Source organism: Salvelinus alpinus, chromosome 13 (assembly GCF_045679555.1).
Source record: "Salvelinus alpinus chromosome 13, SLU_Salpinus.1, whole genome shotgun sequence".
NCBI lineage: Eukaryota > Metazoa > Chordata > Actinopteri > Salmoniformes > Salmonidae > Salvelinus > Salvelinus alpinus.
Genome location: NC_092098.1, coordinates 16,635,427 through 16,659,422, shown reverse-complemented (window position 1 = coordinate 16,659,422; position 23,996 = coordinate 16,635,427). Strand labels below are relative to the sequence as shown.

At 41.2% G+C, this 23,996-nt stretch overlaps 1 protein-coding gene and 1 long non-coding RNA gene across 2 annotated transcripts; both read right to left on the bottom strand.

Annotated features, from left to right (window-relative positions):
- Positions 1–1,399: 1,399 nt before the first annotated feature.
- Positions 1,400–12,599, bottom strand: LOC139537204 (galectin-9-like). Its single transcript, XM_071338257.1, has 4 exons — positions 12,212–12,599; positions 2,838–2,926; positions 2,481–2,688; positions 1,400–2,326 (listed from the first exon to the last, which is right to left on the bottom strand). Exons 1-4 carry the CDS (start codon positions 12,239–12,241, stop codon positions 2,189–2,191), a joined length of 465 nt encoding a protein of 154 aa, XP_071194358.1. The 5' UTR covers positions 12,242–12,599; the 3' UTR covers positions 1,400–2,188.
- Positions 10,101–11,363, bottom strand: LOC139537205 (uncharacterized). Its single transcript, XR_011667481.1, has 2 exons — positions 10,619–11,363; positions 10,101–10,386 (listed from the first exon to the last, which is right to left on the bottom strand). It is a non-coding gene; the product is annotated as an uncharacterized lncRNA (long non-coding RNA).
- Positions 12,600–23,996: the final 11,397 nt, after the last annotated feature.

The window sequence follows — 23,996 nt, the reverse complement described above, 5'->3', positions numbered from 1 at the left end:
GCATTCTTTGTCCTCCAAACACTACGAGTTGAGTTTTTACCAAAAAGTTATATTTTGGTTTCATCTGACCATATGACATTCTCCCAATCTTCTTCTGGATCATCCAAATGCTCTCTAGCAAACTTCAGACGGGCCTGGACATGTACTGGCTTAAGCAGGGGGACCCGTCTGGCACTGCAGGATTTGAGTCCCTGGCGGCGTAGTGTGTTACTGATGGTAGGCTTTGTTACTTTGGTCCCAGCTCTCTGCAGGTCATTCACTAGGTCACTTTGGGATCATTTGGGGTGTGGTTCTGGGATTTTTGCTCACCGTTCTTGTGATCATTTTGACCCCACGGGGTGAGATCTTGCGTGGAGCCCCAGATCGAGGGAGATTATCAGTGGTCTTGTATGTCTTCCATTTCCTAATAATTGCTCCCACAGTTGATTTCTTCAAACCAAGCTGCTTACCTATTGCAGATTCAGTCTTCCCAGCCTGGTGCAGGTCTACAATTTTGTTTCTGGTGTCCTTTGACAGCTCTTTGGTCTTGGCCATAGTGGAGTTTGGAGTGTGACTGTTTGAGGTTGTGGACAGGTGTCTTTTATACTGATAACAAGTTCAAACATGTGCCATTAATACAGGTAACGAGTGGAGGACAGAGGAGCCTCTTAAAGAAGAAGTTACAGGTCTGTGAGAGCCAGAAATCTTGCTTGTTTGTAGGTGACCAAATACTTATTTTCCACCATAATTTGCAAATAAATTCATTAAAAATCCTACAATGTGATTTTCTGGATTTTTTTCCCTCGTTTTGTCTGTCATAGTTGAAGTGTACCTATGATGAAAATTACAGGCCTCTCTCATCTTTTTAAGTGGGAGAACTTGCACAATTGGTGGCTGACTAAATACTTTTTTGCCCCACTGTATGTAGGTTCCCGACCTGCGTCATACACACTTGGCTCTGCCTAGTACATTACTTGTTATTGTATGATATTACCCTCACTTATACTTTGTAAGCCCCGACTTACGTCATGCATTCAGTACATTTAATTTACACATTGCATTATTGAATGATTTTGATCAAATAAAATTGCATTTGCCACCACTTGATCCACAGTATTTTAGACTATTCGTATATTGGATATAAGGAATTTGGTAACTTACATCAAACAGGTATCTCACAAAATACATTTGGATAATGCCAATATGCAGAACTTTAGTATTTTATACAATAGGTATCTGCTTACCTTTTTATTAGACCGGTCTTTTTGTGAGAAACGCCATCCGACGACAGTAACGGTCAATTAGCTGGCTCGTCAAAGACCAGCGAGGTCCTTAAATCGGACCACATCCGGGGTCACCATGTAAGCGCTGCGTTAATCGAATCCGGTATCAGGATAAATAAAAAGCAAGGTCTGCTAACTTTCTTTAATTACTTTTAATTAACGCAAGCAATAAATGGCAAATGCAATTTTCATATATACGGGTTCGATGTATCACCACGCAGGGTAAAACAGAGAACTCTGGAATGTGCGCAAACAGTTATTATACTATGACAGGCATATTTCCAACCCGTCCGTTGGCCTATCACGGTAGAGGCTGAGCGTGGTTTAAACTTTGCTCAGCCTATCGCTGGCACTCAGACTGGTCCCAGTCCCTTGGTGCTCGCAGGTGTCCGCATCTGGTCTTTGGGTAGATTAGATCTGTCTTGTTCCGCTCCCCAGATGCTACACTCAAACAGTTCCGTATATGGTATTGTCCAGTGTCCTGCCCTCCCTGGTTGGCCTGGAGATATGCACCCCTCCCCTCTCCAGATTGACCACAGCTTTTATAGCATGTCACTCTATATTGCTCAGTCTTTACACACATACACACAAACAATGCAGATGTAACAAAACAATATTCATCTTCATACAATATGGTAGCAGGCTATAGTGCATAAACATAAATCCTAACACTAGCTAGATTCTTTACATCCACTGATTCACATTACGACAGCCTGGTTTGCTGGTTGTTTCAGGAGTCTATAAAACATTAAACAACCAGAATTACAATTTCATACGCATGTCACAACACCCATAAAGCTAGCTGGCTAATGTTAGCTAGCTTATTCGAGATGATCGGAAATTAACTTTATGATAAAAAAAATATGCATAATAGCTTCTCTAGAATACTGCAAAGATGTACAGTATTCTCCCAAACGGAGGACCTGTCAGATACTCAATGTCACTGCAGGGTTGAAGAAGGCAATGGATTCGATCTCCACATCCCCATACACGAGGATGGTGTCCACTTCGGTGATTAACATCCGGTGCAGGTACTCCATGTAGTGGGCACCATTCACAATCACCTGGGATAAAACAGGATTTAGGAGACAAGAAATCAATGGCACATTGAGGAAAAATAAGGGCATGAATCTTTTTTGCTCTAGAATATTGATACAATTCAATTAGACAGTCAAAAGAAAAATGTGTAGCCTAAGTATCAGTGATAAGTCTCCTGACCGAATATGAATCTCGGTTGACTCGGAACATGAGGGTAAATCGTTCCTCCTGGGCCATGGGTATATAATATTTACGCTCCTCTGGGCCCCACTTAGAGCACAGCATGGTGTTGCAGGCCACATGGCGGTTGGATTCATCATATCGGGGGTTGAAGTGGAGGGCTATGTTGGGTTTTTCTTTTGAGCCACATTGCAAATTCACATGAAACCTATAGAGAGAAGAAAGGGGGCCATATTTGAAAGTGATTAGGTTTAACAAGATCCCTCCTGTGCTGATAGTGAGTGACAAGACTGAGTTTACGGAGACATGGCTGTCCTATCGTCAAAAAGAGATGTTTTCAATACTAGGTAGGTCTACCTCCTGGCTTCTGGCAGGACTCTCCCCGTCACAGTGATGGTCTTCCCCTCATGCAGAGCTCCCTGGATACGGCCTGTGAATGGCACGCTCTAGGGCATGAAGCAAAAAACATTTGACCAGGCTGGGTAGCTAATCTCGTTCACCAGCTAGGTAGTCTGCCTGATAAGGCCAGGGACATTGCAAAACTTTTACATTCACAATGACCACATCAAGCATTTTGTAACCTATAACAATCTAAGGTGGGTTGCACCAACATGGATTAACTCTTAAACTGGTGTAGCAGGCTCAAGGGTGTGGGGTTTCCACGTCACCAAGTTCAATAACAAAACATGCACCAGTAGCACAACTAGAATGCAAATGGAGAGTTTATTAGGGATTTTTGTACACGGGGGAAGGGGGAATTCACCAATTACTTCAGTCCACAAGCTGCTCTCGTTGACCTTTCCGTTCTCCAGGGGTAACCCTAAAACTCAGGTCCTCAGCCGATCCGGTAGACAAAGGGGGTAATCTGACAGTCCAGGTCACAACAGGTAATCTCACAGATATTGTTCGCTCTTCATAACCCACATTTTTCTCTCCATTCTATGCCCCTTTGTGCAGGCTGCTTCCTCCTTTATCCCCAAGCACTCCCTGGCTTAATGATCCACAGCCTCGCCTCATTGGGGCAGGAAGTCTATGTAAGGCTCAGGGGTAGAGCCAGCGGGCTGCAAGATATCTCCCCTCAATAACCACTCCCCTCACCTCTCCCTGCCATCTGCCACACTGGGTTAAATCAAGGTTTATCTATTCATCTTGTCACACCACATTTTAAACCTAGTTTTAAATTAATCTTAGGTCAATTAAATCCTTTAGTTTTCACTTTAAACCTAGATACATTTTAAGCCTGTTGCTCAATTACATGTAAAAAATATATATAAACTTAGATGGAAAGTTAATTCTGAACTGCCACTTGAGGTGGTTTAACTGATAAAATGGCAGCATATCCACCGTGGAGAGATCAAATTGACAGAGTTCTTTAGAGAATAATTAGAGACAGGTTGAATCTTGTTGAGTTTTATGATAATGATGAGTTTTCAAGGAGATACCGCTTCTCCAAGGACTCTGTAATGCAACTGACAAGAAAGGTTGGACCAACCATTAAGCATGGGAGTGATAGGAACGAGGCTGTACCCCCACTACTGCAGCTCCTGGTGGCCCTACGGTTCTATGCAACTGGATGTTTCCAGATGGTGGATGGGGATATTTTTGGACTCCACAAGTCAACTGTCTGCAGGATTGTAGTCAGTGTCCAGTGCTATTGCCGGTCTGAAGAATCAGTACATAAGGTTCAATCCTACAGAGGAAACAGCAGCTGGATTTTACAGGAGAGGTAGATTCCCAGGTGTACTAGACAATAGACTGTACACGCATTCCTATTCCCAACCCTGGTGGGGAGAACGGAGAACTATTTCGTAATCGGAAAGGTTACTGCTCCATCAACGTGCAGGCTGTTTGTGATGACAAAGGTCAGCTCACCAACATCGTAGCTAGATGGCCAGGATCCACCCATGACAGCAGAATCTTTGACAATAGTCATCTGTGTGCAATGCTGGAAAGGGGGGCATATGAAGGCCACCTACTAGGTGACAATGGATATGCCTGTCGTGGGTGCCTTATGACTCCCCTTTAAAACCCCCAGACACCTGAAGAGAGAGAATGCAACACCTCTCATATCCTGGTAAGAGGTCTCATTGAAAGATTTTTTGGAGTGTGAAAAAAAAAGATTCCACTGCCTAGAGGGGCTCCGCACAAAGATGGACACTACACTGACAATCATTATTGCAGTGGTGGTTATGTATAACTTTGGCAAGAGACAAGGACACAAGCTACCTGAGGAGGCTGAAGAGGACCTACCTGAGGAGAATGAAGAAGATGGCTAGGTGCAACATGCTGCCAATCCAAATGGGAATGCTGTGAGGAGAACCTTGATTGAGAACCATTTTGCAGCCTAAGGTGTGTATAATGTGACATTGGTAACATGTAAAAAGCAATATATTTTGATCGACAAGTACAATTCCTAATTAGGCTATCTGTATTCATATGTATTATTAAGACTTTCTTATTCTCAATAAAATACAGGGTGGAACTAGAAGCACAAGAACACAACAGTGAGGATAAGACTGGAGGACACAAAATTGGTCAGTGCGGTGTAATTTACATTTACATTTAAGTCATTTAGCAGACGCTCTTATCCAGAGCGACTTACAAATTGGAAAGTTCATACATATTCATCCTGGTCCCCCCGTGGGGAATGAACCCACGACCCTGGCGTTGCAAGCGCCATGCTCTACCAACTGAGCCACACGGGACCAATTTGACTATAATGAAGTCTGCTTCTTGTGAGGTTTTCTTTCCTTATTTAAAGAGCGCTATGAAAGCCTCTCTACACATGAAGAGGTCCCAATGAAGAGCAGTGGTTCTCAGTCCTTGTCCTGGGGACTCAAAGGGGTGCACATTTTTGTTTTTGCCTTAGCACTGCACAGCTGACTCAAATGATCAACTCAATCAAGCTTCGAGTGGTATTTACGTATTCATTTGTGATGCTATCCTTGATATGATCCTGTTATTGTCACATGCACATGTGTGCCCATGCATCTATCAATCCAATGTTATCATTGTCGGGATTTGGCCAGGATTGTTTTGGTCACTAGTTGCCCCCATTGCGCCTTTTTTGAACCTTTTGTTTTTCCCTTGGTCTAATTATTATTTGCACCTGTGCCTTATTTCTTTGTAGGTATTTAAACCCTTAGTGTTCCTCAGTTCTTTGCTCAGTGTTTGTATGTTAGCACCCAGCCCCAGCCATGCTGTGAACATATATTTCTCTTGTTGGATTTTCCAGAGGTACTCTGGTTTTGTTCTTGTTTATTTTTGATTAGTCTTTTGAGGTTTGTTTTTTCCTGCTGTTCTTACCACTTTGTGGATTTTCATTGTATTTTGGAGGATATCCATTTTTTCTCTTGGCTTTTCTTTTGACGTTGTGGATTTATATTTTTTGCCTGAAGATCTTTTACTTTGATTAAACCACCGTCTCCAGTACTGCTGTGTCTGCCTCATCTTCTGGGTTCTGCCGACTATTAGTGACTTTCTCACACCGGGTCCTGACAATCATGATAAGTTATCAGGGATATTATGCTTTAGTAATCCACAATGACCTGGTGATGTAAATGTCAAATAATTACATTATCTTCCATATTCCTACAGATACCTTGTAACTGGAGATTCCTTCACAACGATTGCCTACAGTTAACGTGTAGGGCACTGCAAGGTTGGGTGACCAGGGCCATCTGGGACTGCCTCCTGGAGGAATTCAGGTGTGTGAAGGCTACCTGTGTCCTGCATAACTTCTTGAGGATGGACACGAGGACCAGAGGCAATCTGTGTGCGGGAGATCTTCACCTCCTACTTCTTTGAAGAGGGTGCTGTTCCCTGGCAACACCATAGACTACACTATGCACAAACAAAGGCTCTTTTAAGAGCCATTCACATTGCAATAAGAGTATTCTTCCATTTACTTAGCTATGTCAACTGCAGTTATTCAATTCCCAGTTTCTATGCCTTTGATTTCTACTTCTCAGGTGAGGGTGCTGTGATGTCTGAACACCCTATAACCCACACCTACACACCCATGTATCAACCTGATTGATGGATTGTGTTGTGCAGTAAGCAGGCTCAGGTGTAATACTGTGGCTCCTTCCACCTTCAAAGAATAGGCAAGAGGGCCAACCATGGAGAATAGTAAAACACTATATTATTTATATAACTACGTTATAATGTTTGTCCTCATGTGTCTGTTTATGTTTTTCAGCATAAAGTACTCTGCAGCCACTTAGTGTGGTGTGGACACCAGGTGAGGCCACACACAGATTCATGTTGAACACGGTCTCTTTAACTACCTTATTTTCTCAAAAGTTTCTCTCCTTCACTTCATCCCTCTCTCTTCTCCCTAAATCCTCTAGGTTATATCAGCTGTGTCGCTGAACCCCTCCCGCATCTGAACTGGCTACATAAAAATGTAGAACCAGGAACAGATATAGCCCTTGGTTCACTCCAGACCTGACTGCCCTTGACCAGCACAAAAACATCCTGTGGTGTACTGCATTAGCACCGAATAGCCCCCGTGATATGCAACTTTTCAGGAAAGTTAGGAACCAATATACACAGGCAGTTAGGAAAGCAAAGGCTAGCTTTTTCAAACAGAAATTTGCATCCTGGTGCACAAACTCAAAAAAGTTCTGGGACACTGCAAAGTCCATGGAGAATAAGAGCACCTCCACCCAGTTGCACACTGCACTGAGGCTAGGAAACACTGTCACCACTGATAAATCCACAATAATTGAGAATTTCAATAAGTATTTCTCTACGGCTGGCCATGCTTTCCACTTGGCTACCCCTACCCCAGTCAACAGCCCTGCACCCCCCACAGCAACTCACCCAAGATCCCCTATTTCTCCTTCACCCAAATCCAGATAGCTGATGTTCTGTAAGAGCTGCAGAATCTGGACCCCTACAAATCAGCCGGGCTAGACAATCTCGACCCTCTCTTTCTAAAATGATCTGCCGAAATTGTTGCAACCCCTATGACTAGCCTGTTCAATCTCTCTTTCGTATCGTCTGAGATTGGAACGCTGCCGCGGTCATCCCCCTCTTCAAAGGGGGAGACTAGACCCAAACTGCTACAAACCTTTATCTATCCTACCCTGCCTTTCTAAGTTCTTCGAAAGCCAAGTTAACAAACAGATCCCTGACCATTTCGAATCCCACCGTACCTTCTCCGCTATGCAATCTATTTTCCGAGCTGGTCGTGGGTGCACCTCAGCCACGCTCAAGGTCCTAAACGATATCATAACCGTCATCGATAAAAGACATTACTGTGCAGCCGTATTCAACGACCTGGCCAAGGCTTTCGACTCTGTCAATCACCACGTTCTTATCGGCAGACTCAACAGCCTTGGTTTCTCAAATGACTGCCTCACCTGCCTCACGACTCAACTGCCTTCACCAACTACTTCTCAGATAGAGCTCAGTGTGTCAAATCGGAGGGCCTGTTGTCCGGACCTCTGGCAGTCTCTATGGGGGTGCCACAGGGTTCAATTCTCGGGCCGACTCTCTTCTCTGTATACATCAATGATGTCACTCTTGCTGCTGGTGATTCTCTGATCCACCTCTACGCAGACGACACCATTCTGTATACATCTGGCCCTTCTTTGGACACTGTGTTAACTAACCTCCAGACGAGCTTCAATGCCATACAACTCTCCTTCCGTGGCCTCCAACTGCTCTTAAAATGCAAGTAAAACTAAATGCATGCTTTTCAACCGATCGCGGCCCGCACCTGCCCGCCCGTCACTACTCTGGACGGTTCTGACTTAGAATATGTGGACAACTACAAATACCTAGTTGTTTGGTTAGACTGTAACCTCTCCTTCCAGACTCACATTAAGCATTCCAATCCAAAATTAAATCTAGAATCGGCATCCTATTTCGCAACAAAGCATCCTTCACTCATGCTGCCAAACATACCCTCGTAAAACTGACTATCCTACCGATCCTTGACTTCGCCGATGTCATTTACAAAATAGCCTCCAACACTCTACTCAACAAAGTGGATGCAGTCTATCACAGTGCCATCTGTTTTGTTACTAAAGCCCCATATACTACCCACCACTGCGACCTGTACGCTCTCGTTGGCTGGTCCTCACTTCATATTTGTCGCCAAACCCACTGGCTCCAGGTCATCTACAAATCTTTGCTAGGTAAAGCCCCGCCTTATCTCAGCTCACTGGTCACCATAGCAGCACGCGCTCCTGCAGGTATATCTCACTGGTCACCACCAAAGCCAATTCCTCGTTTGGCCGCCTTTCCTTCCAGTTCTCTGCTGCCAATGACTGGAACGAACTGCAAAAATCACTGAAGCTGGAGACTCATATCTCCCTCACTAACTTTAAGCACCAGCTGTCAGAGCAGCTCACAGATCACTGCACCTGTACATAGCCCATCTGTAAATAGCCCATCCAACTACCACATCCCCATACTGTTATTTATTTTGCTCCTTTGCACCCCAGTATCTCTACTTGCATATTCATCTTCTGCACATCTATCACTCCAGTGTTTAATTGCTATATTGTAATTACGTCGCCACTATGGCCTATTTATTGCCTTACCTCCCTTATCTTACCTCATTTGTACACACTGTATGTAGACTTTTTCTATTGTATTATTGACTTTGTTTGTTTATTCCATGTGTAACTCTGTGTTGTTTTTGTCGCACTGCTTTGCTTTATCTTGGCCAGGTCGCAGTTGTGAATGAGAACTTGTTCTCAACTAGCCTACCTGGTTAAGTAAAAAATAAAACAGAGGGCACAGCATGATCAGAGGTGAGAGATCACTTGGTCAGGTCAACAGGAACCATTATTAAAGAGATGCTTTACATTGAAAAACAGATAGATGTAGTAGTCCCAGAGTTAATGATCCAAGGTCAGTTTTGCATTTCACCTCCTGATTATGACTAACAATGTTAGAATAAAAAATAAAAACACAAGGCTTAAACATGCTCTCCCTCATCCTTAGATATGTTTTGGTGTGAGAGGATGCCATCCCCCAGTCCCATCAGCCACCTCACCCGCTTTTAAGATAACCTTCGGGCCGACACTATTATGTAATTGTGACGAACTGAGAGAATATTTGGGTTCCACTGTGATTCATTAATTATATGCTGCCTTCCCTGCTCCTATGTTCTTACCTCTCTCACCACCTCCTTTCTTCCTTTGTTTTTATACTGCACAACAGATGTGCATTGAAATACAGATTGAACTTGAATTTATAATATTACAATTATATTTATAATGTAGGTATTTATAACACTTGGATAATGAACTTCTTTCAATAAAGAGTTTAACATTCTCTACTGGTTGAAATACATATATCCTGTGTTTATCAGATCAATGCAAATGAAGGGCATTAGATATTGCGATTAACTGGTTTTAGAGTATTTACATGATGCATAGGAAGTGTAGTGTACTGTTTAAATATATATATAATATCAGCCTTTAACTAGTTAAATCCCTTTTCTAGTCTGTAACGAATAATGTGTAACCATTGTCCCAGAACCAAGATTGGTAAACACTGTTGAAGTGTATAATTGTAATGCAGACACAGCATCATTCAAAGACTGGAATGTGATACTCCTGGTATTGGATATGACTGAAATAATCTCAAAGACATTCATACCTGAACTGCACCTTTATTTGCCAAGGTAGAGTACATGATCAGTGAATATATTAAATGTACAGGTTACAATACAGGTATTTTTTATCCTCCACTGCACAATAAGGAAGAACATAGTTAGCTACGTTATTTCATCTTTCTGCATTGCATGGCAAATATCAGCAAGACAAGCTTCCAAAATTGTACATTCAATTTGCAGTACACGTAAATGCTTTAGCTAGCTAGATTCTTTACATCCACTGATTCCCATTACGACAGCCTGGTTTGCTGGTTGTTTCAGGAGTCCCTAAAACATTAAACAACCAGAATTACAATTTCATACGCATGTCACAAAACACATAAAGCTCGCCAGCTAGATGGCTAATGTTAGCTAGTCAGCTAGCTTGCTAAATCGAGATTTTCGTAAATGAACTTCATGATAAAACAATTCAGCATAATAGTTTGTCTCTACATGAACTAACATATTCCTGTCAACAGTACATTTTTGCATGATTCGTTGTGACGTTATAATCACTTACATTTTCTTCCATTCCTTCAGCCATCTTTGCTGAAGAAAGTTTAAATACGGTCCAAACACTTAAAAGACACACCCTCGTCCGCCTTATGCCCTTGGGGGAATCAACGTCGCCAACTTGGTCGGTGGTCCAAATGATTAGCCAAGCAAGGGAAGTTTGCGATGTAAGCCCCTCGGACTATAAGTAGACATGCAATCATAATTGACTGTAGCGCATATAAAGCACCCACACGTTACCGGTGGCTGACACCGTTCATCCCGCGATGATTGTGTTAACATTGTAGTGAAGTAAGTTAGTTTTAACGTGCATTATAGTCATTGATATTTACCAGTTATTTATGTTTACTAAATATTGGTGGGCCGAGTTGCCCGTCGTCATCATAGGGGTTAAGGAGAGGGGCAAACTGCTTGGGAATCATCTCTCAAATCTTCTGGGAGAGGATCAATTCCCTTGGACGGAGGCCCCCTCCGGTCTGAAATAGCACTCGCCTCTGCCGCATCCTTTTTTTGCTTTCGCTTTCGCTTTTACGTTTTTCCAGCACGCCTTTATTTGATTTGGGTCCGTTTTCTCTTTAATCCGTGTTGATCCATTAAATCTGCTGCATAAAATGGCCCAGGTGTCTGTGTCTTCCTCCTTTTTGACAGTCGTATTGTCTGTCTTTTTATCCTCCAGTACATTACTAAATTCCTCCATCAGTTCCGACGAGGTTTTCATTAGCGGAGAAATGTGAACAACTTTAACGTGCCATGATCAGGTGGGTAGCTGACAAATAATACATGCCAAAATAAGTAATGACAATAATACATTATATTTAATGCTAGCTAGCTTTGTTTATAAACTAGCTAGCTACAGTAGCTAACAAATTAGTTATCTGTCTAGTACTGGTAAAAAAACTGATTTTATTTCAAATCAGCCAACCCATGAGAACCTTTCACGATGGAGTTGCAATAGTTCAAACGTTACATTGTTATTATTTTATCAAGGAGCAGCAACTTTGTGGCCTCATTTGTCAAGTAGGCTAGCTACTTCGTTTCAACTCAAGAAAAAACGAATATATTGGTGTAACACGTCACATAGTTTAAAACCGTTAATTATAGATTTACTGAGCCAGATTTAAAATGAAGTGGTGCCACACATCTCTGATTAATTATAAACCTAGATTTAAAAAACCTAGATTAGCTCTAATCCTATATTAATTAAAACCATGTTGGTGCAACCCACCCTAAAAGGTTATAGTTTCCTTACTTCTTACCTTCTTTCATTAATTATATCAATCACTTAAGTTTTTAGGTGTCAAAGGTGGATATGAAAATGACAGGAAATATAGACAGACCTATTCAATGTTTTTCAGTCCTGTTCCTGAGGAACCCATTTTTATTCTAGTCCACTAAATGTATCACTAACAGACCCATTGCACCTGATTTTAGTTGCATCGGATGTGCTAGTGCGTGCTGGGCTAGAAGAAAATCTGTGGGTCCAGAATATAAAAATATTGTGGAACATTACAGCAAAAATAAGTATCAAATTGACTCCCAAACCTCACACATAATGGGGCCTGAAAAGTACATGTTAATAATGCCAAAGTAGAATTCTTACCGGATTGCAGAAGGGTTGCTGATAATCCATGCTGCAGTGTGGCTCTGATCTGTCTGTCTTTATGGTGAATCTAGAGAGTGCAGCATGTAGACGTTCGGCAGTTCTCTTCTGCCACGTCTATAAATTTCTCTCACAATGACTCATGCGGTCATCATTATTTTACACTAATTGAAACACGGTCAAGCCATCCGCTTTTCTTTTTGCACTGTCTCTATGCACTCTTAAACCCAGCTCAATTAATCCCTACCACTGTATCGCTGAGTCATCATAATGCTTTAGCAAATGTACATTATACAAGGGGCAGTGGTAGACATAATGTAAGTAATCTAATGTATGTCCCTCTAACTTCCCGAATGCCTCTGCTGATCCTACAGCTATTGTTTGCCGCAATCACGTGTCTATGAACCAGATTTATGCTGTTAGCACTGAGGCGGTGTGCCCTAGTAGGAAGTCCACTGTGTGCAGCTCACCATGCACTAACATAAATAACATGAGAATATCTACTTCTACTAAGCTTCCCAGTAAAGCACTGAAAACAAGCAAGCATCCCAGAAAAGTGCTCAAAATAGCCTACATTAACATATGTAGCGCTAGGGGTCAGATTTTTTTTATTTTTGAAAATAACGTGCCCAACGTAAACGGACATTTTCTCTGGCCCAGATCGTAGAATATGCTTATAATTTACAGATTAGGATAGAAAACACTCCAAAGTTTCCAAAACTGTCAAAATATTGTCTGTGAGTATAACAATACTTATTCTGCAAGCAAAACCCTGAGAAAATGTAACCCGGAAGTGATATATATATTTTTTTTAACTGTGTTTCCTGGCCCGTCTAACCTCCATTTAAAGGGGTATCAACCAGATTCCTTTTCCAATGGCTTCCTCAGGCTGTGACCAGGCTTTAGACATAGTTTCAGGCTTTTATTTTGAAAAATGAACAAGTTTTTTCAAAACTAGTCAAGTGTCCTCTGAATAGTTCCTGTGCGCGCGAGAGGAGCTCCCCATTTTCTGTTTGTCTCTTATTGAATAGGTAATGGTACGGTTGAAATATTATCGATTATGTTTGTTAAAAACAACCTGAGGATTGATTATAAAAAACATTTGACATGTTTCTACGACCATTACGGATACTTTTTGGAATTTGACGAACGGAACACGGCTTTGATTTTCTGAGCATATTGCGCAACCCAAATGGCGGTTTTTGGTGATAAAAGTAATATTTATCGAACAAAAATAACATTTGTTGTGTAACTGGGAGTCTCGTGAGTGGAAACATCCGAAGATTATCAAAGGTAAGCGATTAATTTCATTGCTTTTCTGACCATGCTAACTAAGCTAATATAAGGATAGCTTGTTGTAGCATTGAAAGCTACACTCACAAAAGCTTGGATTTCTTTCGCTGTAAAGTATATTTTCAAAATCTGACACGATAGGCGGATTAACAACAAGCTAAGCTGTGTTGTGGTATATTTCACTTGTGATTGCATGATTATAAATATTTTTAGTAATATTTTTACATTTTGCGCCCTGCAATTCTAGCGGTTGTGTAGGAAAGTGATCCCGTAAAAGGGATCCGTAGCTGAGAGAAGTTAATCTACATATGTTAATGTACGCTATTTTGAGCACTTTTCTGGGATGCTTGCTTGTTTTCATTGCTTTACTGGGAAGCTTAGCAGAAGTGAAACAAGGTTCATGAAACAAGGTTCATGAAATTAATAACTTGCAAGTAACAGATGACATTCATATTCTGACTATCTCTGAAACACACTTAGAGAATACCTTTGATGATAAAGTGGTAGCAATACAAGGTTATAACATTTACAGAAAATACAGAAATGCCAGTGGTGGAGGTGTTGCTATTTATATTCAGAACCACATTCCTGTAAAGATTAGAGAGGATCTTTTATTTAACAAATTCTTATTTACAATGACAACCAACTGCTCCCCGGTAGGCTAACTGCCTTGTTCAGAGGCAGAACTATTTCAACTTTTTCTATTTCTCCCTATACCATTTGTATTTCATATACCTTTTGACTATTGGATGTTCTTATTGGCACTTTAGTACTGCCAGCCTAATCTCGGGAGTCGATAGGCTTGAAGTCATAAACAGCGCTGCGCTTCAAGCATTGCTAAGAGCTGCTGGCAAACGTAGGAAAGTGCTGTTTGAATGAATGCTTACAAGCAAATATAAAATCATAGACATAATTATAATGTAATAAACACACAGAAATACGAGTCTTTCGTCAAATCCGGAAACTATCATTTATAAAACAAAACGCGTATTCTTTCAGTGAAATATGGAACCGTTCTGTATTTTATCGAACGGGTGGCAACCCTAAGTCTAAATATTGCTGTTACATTGCACAACCTTCAATGTTATGTCATAATTATGTAAAATTCTGGCAAATTAATTATGGTCTTTGTTAGGAAGAAATGGTCTTCACACAGTTCGCAACAAGCCAGGAGGCCCAAACTGCTGCATATATCCTGACTCTGCTTGCACTGAACGCAAGAGAAGTGACTAAATTTCCCTAGTTAATATTGCCTGCTGACATGAATTTCTTTTAACTAAATATGCAGGTTTAAAAAAATATACTTATGTGTATTGATTTTAAGAAAGGCATTGATGTTTGTGCAACGATTGTGCTTTTTTTGCAAATGTGCTTTTGTTAAATCATCACAAGTTAGGCAAAGTTGAAGTAGGCTGTGTTTCAATGATAAATTAACAGGCACCGATTTGATTATATGCAACGCAGGACAAGCTCATAAACCTAGTAATATCATCAACCATGTGTAGTTAACTAGTGATTATGTGAAGATTGATTGTTTTTTATAAGATAAATGTAATGCTAGCTAGCAACTTACCATGGCTCCTTGCAGCCACAAGGTCCTTTTGATGCTGCACTCGCGTAACAGGTGGTCACGCAGTCTCCTTGTGGATTGCAATGTAATCAGCCATAATCAGCATCCAAAAAGGCTGATTACCGATTTGTTATGAAAACTTGAAATTGGCCCTAATTAATCAACCATGCCTAACTAGTCAGTTGCTGAAAAACATCCCCACAGTATGATGCTGCCATCACCATGCTTCACCGTAGGGATGGTGCCAGGTTTCCTCCAGACGTGACACTTGGCATTCAGGCCAAAGGATTCAATCTTGGTTTCATCAGACCAGAGAATCTTGTTTCTCATGGTCTGAGAGTCCTTTAGGTGTCTTTTGGCAAACTCCAAGCGGGCTGTCATGTGCCTTTTACTGAGGAGTGGCTTCTGTCTGGCCACTCTACCACAAAGGCCTGATTGGTGGAGTACTGTAGAGATGGAAAAAAACGTTCCCAAGGTAAACGGACTATTTCTCAGGCTCAGATATTAGAATATGCATATAATTGACAGATTAGGATAGAAAACACTCTAAAGTTCCCAAAACTGTCAAACTATTGTCTGTGAGTATAACAGAACAGATTTTCCAGGCGATAACCTGAGGAACTCCAACCCGGAAGTGCTTTTCTTTTTTTTTAATGTCCTTGTTCCATTGCTTGCCCCTCCTCCATTTAAAGGCGTATCAACCAGATTTATTTTCCAATGGCTTCCTCAGGCTGTGACCAGGCTTTAGACATAGTTTCAGGCTTTTATTTTGAAAAGTGAGCGAGATTTATCAAAACGCATCAGTGGATGACCAGGTGTCCTTTGATTGGTTCCTGCGCAGGAGAGATTTGGCTCGACATTTTCTATCTCTGTAGAATTGAACAGTTTACCGTCTGGTTGAAATATGATCGATTATGTATGTTAAAAACAACCTGAGGATTGATTATAAAAAACCTTTGACATGTTTCTACGAACATTACGGATACTTTTTGGAATTTTCGTCTGCCCTTCAGTACCAGAACGAGCTTGTGGTTTTCTGAACATAACGCGCAAACCAAATGGCGATTTTTGGTTATAAAACGAATCTTTATCGAACAAAAATAACATTTATTGTGTAACTGGGAGTCTCGTGAGTACAAACATCCGAAGATTATCAAAGGTAAGCGATTCATTTTATTGCTTTTCTGACTTTCGTGACCAAGCTAATTTAAGGCTAGCTGTTCTAGCTATTCTTTTGTTCTTTGTCTAGTGATTGATAAACTCACAAACGCTTGGATTGCTTTCACTGTAAAGCATATTTTCAAAATCTGACACCATAGGTGGATTAACAACTAGCTAAGCTGTGTTTTGGTATATTTCACTTGTGATTTCATGATTATAAATATTTTTAGTATTATTTTTTAATTTGATACTTTTTGGAATTTGTGTCTGCCTTTCAGGGCCGGAACGTGCATGTGGTTTTCTGAACATAACGCACAAACGAAATGGTGGATTTTGGTTATTTTGGTGAAATATTTCACTTGTGATTCCATGATTATAAATATTTTTAGTATTATTTTTGAGTTTGGCGCGCTGCCAATTCAGCGGTTGTTTACGAAAATGATCCCGTAAAAGGGATCCGTGCGGCAAGAAGTTAATGTTGATGTGGTTTTGGTTGTTACTGACAAGAAGCACATGGCTGAGCTCTTTTAATCACCACTTCATTAAGTCAGGATTCCTATTTGACTCAGCCATGCCTCCTTGCCCATCCAACATTTCCTCATCTCCCACCCCTTCTAATGCGACTAGCCCCGACGCTCCTCCCTCTTTTTCCCTTGCCACGCTACAAAGTTTCTCCCTGCAGGCGTCACTGAGTCCGAGGTGCTAAAGGCGCTCCTGAAACTTGACCCCCAAAAAACATCTGGGTCAGATGGTTTAGACCCGTTTTTCTTTAAGGTTGCTGCCCCCATCATCGCCAAGCCTATCTCTGACCTTTTTAACCTGCCTCTCCTCTCTGGGGAGGTTCCCATTGCTTGGAAGGCAGCCACGGATTGTCCTTTATTTAAAGGTGGAGATCAAGCTGATCCAAACTGTTATAGGCCTTTTTCTATTTTGTCTTGTTTATCAAAAGTGTTGGAAAAACGTGTCAATCAACTGACTGGCTTTCTTGATGTCTAGAGTATTCTCTCTGGTATGCAATCTGGTTTCCGCTCAGGTTATGGATGTGTCACTGCAACCTTAAAGGTCCTCAATGATGTCACCATTGCCCTTGATTCTAAGCAATGTTGTGCTGCATTTTTATTGACTTGGACAAAGCTTTTGATACAGTAGACCATTCCATTCTTGTGTATTGGTGTCTCTGAAGGGTCTTTGGCCTGGTTTGCTAACTACCTCTCTCAAAGAGTGCAGTGTATAAAGTCAGAACATCTGCTGTCTCAGCCACTGCTTGTCACCAAGGGAGTACCCCAAGGCTCGATCATAGGCCCCACACTCTTCTCAATTTACATCAACAACATAGCTCAGGCAGAAGGAAACGCTCATCCATTTATATGCAGATGGTACAGTCTTATACTCAGCTGGCGCCTCCCCGGATTTTGTGTTAAACGCTCTACAACAAAGCTTTCTTAGTGTCCAATAAGCTTTTGCTGCCCTTAACCTTGTTATGAACACCTCCAAAACAAAGGTCATGTGGTTTGGTAAGTAGAATGCCCCTCTCCCAACAGGTGTGATTACTACCTTTGAGGGTTTAGAGCTTGAGGTAGTCACCTCATACAAGTACTTGGGATTATGGCAAGATGGTACACTGTCCTTCTCAGTACATATCAAACCTGCAGGCTAAAGTTAAATCTAGACTTGGTTTCCTCTATTGTAATCGCTCCTCTTTCACCCCAGCTGCCAAACTAACCCTGATTCAGATGACCATCCTACCCATGCTAGATTACGGAGACGTAATTTATAGATTGGCAGTTAAGGGTGCTCTCGAGCGGCTAGATGTTCTTTACCATTCGGCCATCAGATTTGCCACCAATGCTCCTTATAGGACAGGGCTGCCCAACCCTCTTCCTGGAGATCCACTGTCCTGTGGGTTTTCAGTCCACCCCTAATTTAACACACCTGATTCTCCTAATTAGCTGCTCAACAAGAATTTAACTAGCTGAATCAGAACTGCTAAATTAGGGCTGGAAAGAAAACCTACAGGACAGTAGATCTCCAGGAAAAGGGTTGGGCAGCCCTGTTATTGGACATACAGTGGCTTGTGAAAGTATTCACCCAGCTTGACATTTTTCCTATTTTGTTGCCTTACAACCTGGAATTAAAATTGATTTTTGGGGGATTTGTTTCATTTGATTTACACAACATGCCTACCACTTTGAAGATGCAAAATATTTTGTATTGTGGATCAAACAAAAAAACGTACAACTTGGGCATGCATAACTATTCACCCCCCCCCAAAGTCAATTCATTGTAGAGACACCTTTTCTCCCAAGTCTCTTGGGGTATGTCTCTATAAGCTTGGCACATCTAGCCACTGGGATCTTTTCCCATTCTTCAAGGCAAAACTGCTCCAGCTCCTTCAAGTTGGATGGGGTCTGCTGGTGTAGAGCAATCTTTAAGTCATAACACAGATTCTCAATTGGATTGAGGTCTGGGCTTTGACTAGGCCATTCCAAAACATTTAAATGTTTCCGCTTTAACCACTTGAGTGTTGCTTTAGCAGTATGTTTAGAGTCATTGTCCTGCTCGAAGGTGAACCCCCGTCCCAGTCTCAAATCTCTGGAAGACTGAAACAGGTTTCCCTCAAGAATTTCCTTGTATTTAGCGCCATCCATCATTCCTTCAATTCTGACCAGTTTCCCAGTCCCTGCCGATGAAAAACATCCCCACAGCATGATGCTCCCACCACCATGCTTTACTGTGGGGATGGTGTTCTCAGGATGATGAGGTGTTTGCGCCAGACATAGTGTTTTCCTTGATGGCCAAAAAGCTACATTTTAGTCTCATCTGACGAGAGTACCTTCCATATGTTTGGGGAGTCTCCCATGCCTTTTGGCGAACACCAAACCTGTTTGCTTATTTGTTTCTGGCCACTCTTCTGTAAAGCCCAGCTCTGTGAAGTGTACAGCTTAAAGTGGTCCTATGGACAGATACTCCAATCTCCGCTGTGGAGTTTTGCAGCTCCTTCAGGGTTATCTTTGGTCTCTTTGTTTCCTCTCTGATTAATGCCCTCCTTGCCTGGTCCGAGAGTTTTGGTGGGCGCCCCTCTCGTGGCAGGTTTGTTGTGGTGCCATATTATTTCAATTTTTCAATAATGGATTTAAATGGTGTTCCGTGGGATATTCAAAGTTACGGATATTTTTTTATAACCCAACCCTGATCTGTACTTCTTCACAACTTTGTCCCTGACCTGTTTGGAGAGCTCCTTGGTCTTCATGGTTCTGCTTGCTTGGTGTTGCACTTGCTTAGTGGTTTTGCAGACTCTGGGGCCTTTCAGAACAGGTGTATACACAGTTGAAGTCGGAAGTTAGCCAAATACATTCAAACTCAGTTTTCACAATTCCTGACATTTAATCCTAGTAAAAATTCCCTGTCTAAGGTCAGTTAGGATCACAACTTTATTTTAAGAATGTGAAATGTCAGAATAATAGTAGATAGAAGGATTTATTTCTGCTTTTATTTCTTTCATCACATTCCCAGTGCGTCAGAAGTTTACATGCACTCAATTAGTATTTGGTAGCAATGCCTTTAAATGTTTAACTTGGGTCAAACGTTTCGGCTAGCCTTCCACAAGTCTCCCACAATAAGTTGGGTGAATTTTGGCCCATTCCTCATGACAGAGCTGGTGTAACTGAGTTAGGTTTGTAGGCCTCCTTGCTCGCACACGCTTTTTCAGTTCTGCACACAATTTTTTTATGGGATTGAGGTCAGGGCTTTGTGATGGTCACTCCAATACCTTGACTTTGTTGTCCTTAAGCCATTTTGCCACAACTTTGGAAGTATGCTTGGGGTCATTGTCCATTTGGAAGACCCATTTGCGACCAAGCTTTAACTTCCTGACTGATGTCTTGAGATGTTTCTTCAATATATCCACATAATTTTCCTGCCTCATGATGCCATCTATTTTGTGAAGTGCACTAGTCCCTCCTACAGCGAAGCACCCCCACAACATGATGCTGCCAACCCCGTTCTTCACGGTTGGGATGGTGTTCTTGGGCTTGCAAGCCTCCCCCTTTTTCCTCCAAACATAACGATTGTCATTATGGCCAAACAATTCTATTGTTGTTTCAACAGACAAGAGGACATTTCTCCCAAAAGTACGATCTTCGTCCCCATGTGCAGTTGCAAACTGTAGTCTGGCTTTTTTATGGCGGTTTTGGAGCAGTGGCTTCTTCCTTGCTGAGCGGCCATTCAGGTTATGTCGATATAATACTCGTTTTACTGTGGATATACGGTTGAAGTTTACATACACTTAGGTTGGAGTCATTAAAACTCGTTTTTCAACCACTCCACAAATTTCTTGTTAACAAACTATAGTTTTGGCAAGTCGGTGAGGACATCTACTTTGTGCATAATTTTCCCAACAATTGTTTACAGACAGATTATTTCACTTATAATTCACTGTATCACAATTCCAGTGGGTCAGAAGTTTATATACACTAAGTTGACTGTGCCTCTAAACAACTTGGAAAATTCCATTAAATGATGTCATGGCTTTAGAAGCTTCTGATAAACTAATTGACATCATTTGATTCAATTGGAGGTGTACCTGTGGATGTATTTCAAGGCCTACCTTCAAACTCAGTGACTCTTTGCTTGACATCATGGGAAAATCAAAAGAAATCAGTCAAGACATTCTAAGCATCCACAAGTCTGGTTCATCCTTGGGAGCCATTTCCAAACACCTGAAGATACCACGTTCATCTGTTCAAACAGTAGTACGCAAGTATAAACACCATGGGACCACTCAGCCGTCATACCGCTCTGGAAGGAGATGCTTTCTGTCTCCTAGAGATAAACGTACTTTGGTGCGAAAAGTGCAAATCAGTCCCAGAACAACAGCAAAGGACCTTGTTTAGATGCTGCTAGTTTTTTATTTTTTAGAATTTTTATAAATATGTTCTTTTTTTTCATTTCACTTCACTAATTTGGACTATTTTGTGTATGTCCATTACATGAAGTCCAAATAAAAATCAATAATTTAAATCAATTTAAATTACAGGTTGAAATACAACAAAATAGGAAATATTTATTTTTTAAATCCCAGCCCCCGTCCCCGCAGGAGGCCTTTTGCCTTTTGGTAGGCCATCATTGTAAATAAGAATTTGTTCTTTACTGACTTGCCTAGTTAAATAAAGGTTAAATAAAATAAATCAAGACCATCGGGTTCTTGGTCACATCCCTGACCAAGGCCCTTCTCCCCCGATTGCTCAGTTTGGCCGGGCAGCCAGTTCTAGGAAGAGTCATGGTAGTTCCAAACTTCTTCCATTTAAGAATGATGGAGGCCACTGGGTTCTTGGGGACCTTCAATGCTGCAGACATTTTTTGCTAACCTTCCCCAGATCTGTGCCTCGACACAATCCTGTCTCGGAGCTCTACGGACAATTCCTTCAACCTCATGGCTTGGTTTTTGGTCCCGTGTGGCTCAGTTGGTAGAGCATGGCGCTTGCAACGCCAGGGTTGTGGGTTCATTCCCCACGGGGGGACCAGGATGAATATGTATGAACTTTCCAATTTGTAAGTCGCTCTGGATAAGAGCGTCTGCTAAATGACTTAAATGTAAATGTAAATGTTTTTGCTTTTACATGCACTATCAACTGTGGGACCTTATATAGACCGGTGTGTGCCTTTCAAAGTCATGTCCAATCAATTGGATTTACCACAGGTGGACTCCAATCAATTTGTAGAAACATCTCAAGGATGATCAATGTAAACAGGATGCACCTGAGCTCAATTTCGATTGTCATAGCAAAGGGTCTGAATGCTTATGTAAATAATGTTTTTCCATTTTTTATTTTTTATAAATTTGCCAAAATCAAAATAAACTGTTTTCGCTTTGTCATTATGGGGCGTTGTGTGTAGATTGAGGGAAATGTTTTAGAAAAAGGCTGTAAAGTAACGAAATGTGGGAAAAGGGAAGGGGTTTACAGTTACAGGCACTATAATTACTCCCCGTATGCATACAATGTGCCTTTACGCACATCCAAAATAATAACAGGAGCTGGCTAAAATAATGATAAAAAGGGGTTGTCCGCTCACTGTTTTGCTGCTACCAAATTTGATATTTAATAAAGCTTTTGTGATATTTATTTCAAAGCAGTCTCACTAGCCAAACCCTTTATTGATAGGCTGTTATTTGGTGAATGCATTGGGCACGACCAAAGAAAACAACCTTCATTGAGGGGAAGGGATAGGAGACTATGCTTTGTTTTTAATCAAATTAAATGAATAAAACAATAGTTTTTAAAACAACAACCATATTTATAATTAGGATGGGGTCACAAGTTTATTGTATATTACAGTGTCAACTCAAGCTCACTTAGATCTTGCTGTGCGTGTGTTTGTGTACTGTGTTTGTATGCCATGACTGTAAACATCTTGCTTTAACAATTTAACATTTGCTAAACATCACCCGTTAGGCTAGTGCTGCCTCACTCTAACCATGATATCAAAGTATTTTTTGATAAAGCACAAAAATTAAATAAACGATTTGTTATAATTATGGAAGATTGAGTAAGTGTATTTCAAGCTGTTTGCTTGGAATGATTTGTAGCTATTGTCTATATCTGTGCGTGAGTACATCCGACTCAGTTTCCAGAAAACATGCAATACCATAAAGTGTTGTGTATTCTGCGCACACAAATTCTGGAGGAAACTGTAGAGCGGATGGCTTGACCCAGTTGTATTGAACGCTGTTTGGGTCATAAAACACGTGGTCAAAACGCAACCTTTTTAATGCTTACTTTACACGCGTATCATTAAAAAGATTGCGTTTTGACCACGTGCTTTATGACCCAAATGGCATTCCGTACAAATGGGCACTTTGTGAAGCCAGGTATGCCCATGTGGTGGCCTTCAGATTAGATGCAATCCTTTTCCAATTTAAATTCCTTAAATACCTCTGGTCCTAGAGTAACTTAGGTGAATTTATATATTGCTTTCACATATTAATTCTCACAAAGGAACGGATACAATGCAAGGAAACCTTTTCAATGGGAAGTGAATTGCAATCACCAGTCGGCAAAATCCGCTGCGCAATGCAGGTGTACTTTGCATAAAAGATGTCAGTTGCTCTCTTATCTGAGCTTCACCATTTCAATTACTACAGTCAAGTTAGTCGACACTTGGAAAACTGTTTGGAACGTCGTTTGGGTCATAAAGCACGTGTTAAAAATGCAATCTTTTTAATGCTATGAGTGTAAAGTAAGCAGGTGCAGGCCTAAGTTAACGCGGTCACTCGTTAAGTTAACGCCTACACGCATCAAATAAGAGTGTGCAAATGTGCTTGCAGGTGGTCCAACGTGCTAAATAAACAGCTGCAAGCGCTCCTGCACATGTCAAATTAACGCCTACAGCTGCTAAATATACACCTACACACAATAACTTAACACATTCTTTAATATGCTAATTTGACCAGACAATTTCCCTAGCTCCTCCTTTCAACCAGATTTCTTTAATCGGTGTACAGTCAGTTTGAAGCAACAACACCACAATTGAAGATGTCGAGAAGGAACTTCCTTAAATGCTATTATTACTTCATCATAAAGTTGATCAGCTAGCTAACACAGCGGACGGATCTGTTTATGGCTATGCAGCTATGTTGGATGCTCAGACACTGAGACAGCAGTGCAATTAACTTAGCCCTAACGGTACGTGTCGCTAATATTGTAAGTCTGATTAGGCCAAGGGAGTATTTTATATATGTAGCTAGTAATATATATATATATA